The following is a 2,500-nucleotide window of genomic DNA, read 5'->3' on the forward strand; positions in this document are numbered from 1 at the left end:
ACACATTGTTAAGCACTTTCGATAAAGACGCCATTTACCATTATAAAACGTCACCTTAACACATCGGGTGCCAAACACGGTCTGAACCGTGTGTTTACATAGTGGCGGTTCCGAAGCTTCGGTGCCGTTCACGGTCTGAACCGTGATTTCAGTCTTTTTGTTTTTTTTTCGTTTTTCTCCGCGCGGGCGGGGCTAGAGCAGCTCTGGGAGCACCCATTGTAATCATGCGAAGGAAGTGCCAGATCGCTCACCGGAAACACTTTTATTTTCCCCATCCGCTTCCTGTCTATTTCCTACTTTGAAACGCCTATATCTCCGAATCTGTTTCCTGTGGGGGAAAACGGTCATGCGCGATGCGCGATCCCCCCCCCCGTTGTAACCCGCGAGGGGAATGTTATGGTTCCAGCCTGTAGCCAGGCTCATGGCACAACATGAATCGATGCTTTTTTTTGCGTGGATTTGCTTTTAACGCACGGATTTGCTTGTAAACAGCAAAGCGCAGTCAATGGGGAGAATGCTGGCACCCACGGTAAGTTGTTATGAAAAAATGCTGGCACCCGATGTGTTAAGAGTCATTATAAAATGATTTATGTTATGAGTATTGTTATTAATGCTTACAGCTGTAATTATACTGTATTATAAGCAGATTATAATGCATTCATACTCATACTCAACTAACATATGCTTCATACTGTCGTGTTGTTATTATTGTGATAAAGCATGTATCAGTGTTTTTAGAATACATACAGTAGAAGGATTAATTGTAATCACTGTAAACAGTAATAATGAAGCAGGACTACTGAGGTAATGTTTCAGTCTCTACTCACGACAGTCAGCGTGTTCGTCCCCACAGTCATCTACTGTGTCACATTTCCATGAGAATGGAATGCACGTGTCATTCTGACAAACAAACTGAAGGGGGAGACAGGGGATTATGTTCATAATCAGTAATAAACCAGGCATGAGACATAAAGTCATACAGAGTAACACAAGTGAAGCTGAGGTGAATCACCTGGCTGGCAGTGCAGCTGGACATGCACTGCTTGTTGTCAGCTGTCACGTAGAAGTCGGTGGGACAGGAACACTTGTAGCCCCCTCCAGGTGAGAGCAGACACAGGTTACTGCAGCCTCCATTGTTGGTCTGACATGGATGACCAGACACTGCAGGGTGGAGAAAACATGCACACATGTAATGACTATGAGAACACACACCTACAGTAGGTGGCCAGTGACTTTGACCAGTTTCACTTTCAAAACCTTTGCATCATGCATGTCACACAAACAGAATGCGGCACACAACACCAATGGTTTTGATAAAGTGGATTGTGGATAGGACTCTATATGAAAAAACGCGTTATATCAACAAAACACATCACATTCTGTTTGTGTGACATGCATGATGCAAAGGTTTTGAAAGTGAAAGTGGTCAAAGTCACTGGCCACCTACTGTATATGTTACAACAGTGCTTTATAAACCTTTTGTACCCAAGACACACAGATGTGTCAGAGTTAAAATCATAAGGCACACCTGTCTTTGTTCCTTCCTTCATCCCTTTATATTTTGGTGTGGAGGGGGGGGGGGGGGGGTTAAAAACAACCAGCTGATATAGATGAAATAGCAAGAATAGACGATCTAAAAGTTCACAACACGTTACATTGTGACGTGCTGTGCACTTGTAGATCTGCTATTTTGTGGGAGGAAATAAAATAAATGCCGCCTAAAATGCAAGTAGATAATGTTGCCTATAATTACATGATCAGAATAGGGACACCAGGTTGTTTATACAACACTTTTCAAAACAGATCAAACATTACAATAATACACAATACATAAAAGTCATAAAACAGCATGAAGAGTAATAATGTATACAGTAGGTGGTACAGACCCTCAGGTTGTCTATAGGGGTGGTAGATGTGGATGTCAAATGGATAGATCAGGTTGCTGATGAGACTGATCTTGTTGGTTCCCTGAGTCTTGTTGGCTCTGTAGATGGATCTGGTCTCTATGTCTGTCCAGTAGATGTGATCCTCAAACAGAGTAATAGCCCAGATGTTGTCCTGACTCACAACTACAGACACACAAAACCCCAAATAAAAAGTGTCAGACTATTATAAAATGCACGAATAAAGTAATAAAGTGAAAGTACAAAGAAAATGGTGCTTTAACATACACCAGTAGATTATAACAAAGTGAATAATGTTCTCACTGCTTTCCTTGCTTTTTCTTAACCCATTAAGACCGGGAACGCATGTGTCACATTTTTAGATTTCTTTGGCTATTCAAAAATAGCAGATCTACAAGCTCGTAGCGCGGCACCGAGTGCCGCGCTACGAGCTTGTAGATCTGCTATATCTTATTGAAAAAGCGTGAAAAATTTTGCAAATCTTTGAATATATATATTTAGTTTTAAAGCGAACATTTTTAACTCTGTTACAACTTCTGGGAGGGGGGTCCCTGGAACACAATATTATGAGATGGGGGGGTCCACGGCCAAATACA

At 41.8% G+C, this 2,500-nt stretch overlaps 1 protein-coding gene across 1 annotated transcript in view; it reads right to left on the reverse strand.

The window, feature by feature from the left end:
* Positions 1-2,500, reverse strand: part of LOC311057158 (scavenger receptor cysteine-rich type 1 protein M160-like) — a gene marked incomplete at its 3' end in the record, with an annotated part of 22,604 nt that overhangs the window by 8,530 nt on the left and 11,574 nt on the right. The window contains exons 7-9 of the mRNA XM_084074109.1: positions 1,887-2,069; positions 1,013-1,161; positions 828-912 (exon numbers count right to left, since the gene is read on the reverse strand). Coding sequence (XP_083930235.1) covers positions 828-912; positions 1,013-1,161; positions 1,887-2,069 — 417 coding nt within the window. The remainder of the gene's footprint in view (positions 1-827; positions 913-1,012; positions 1,162-1,886; positions 2,070-2,500) is intronic.

This window comes from Gymnoscopelus microlampas (assembly GCF_963454915.1).
Source record: "Gymnoscopelus microlampas genome assembly, chromosome: 12".
Taxonomy (NCBI): Eukaryota; Metazoa; Chordata; class Actinopteri; order Myctophiformes; family Myctophidae; genus Gymnoscopelus; species Gymnoscopelus microlampas.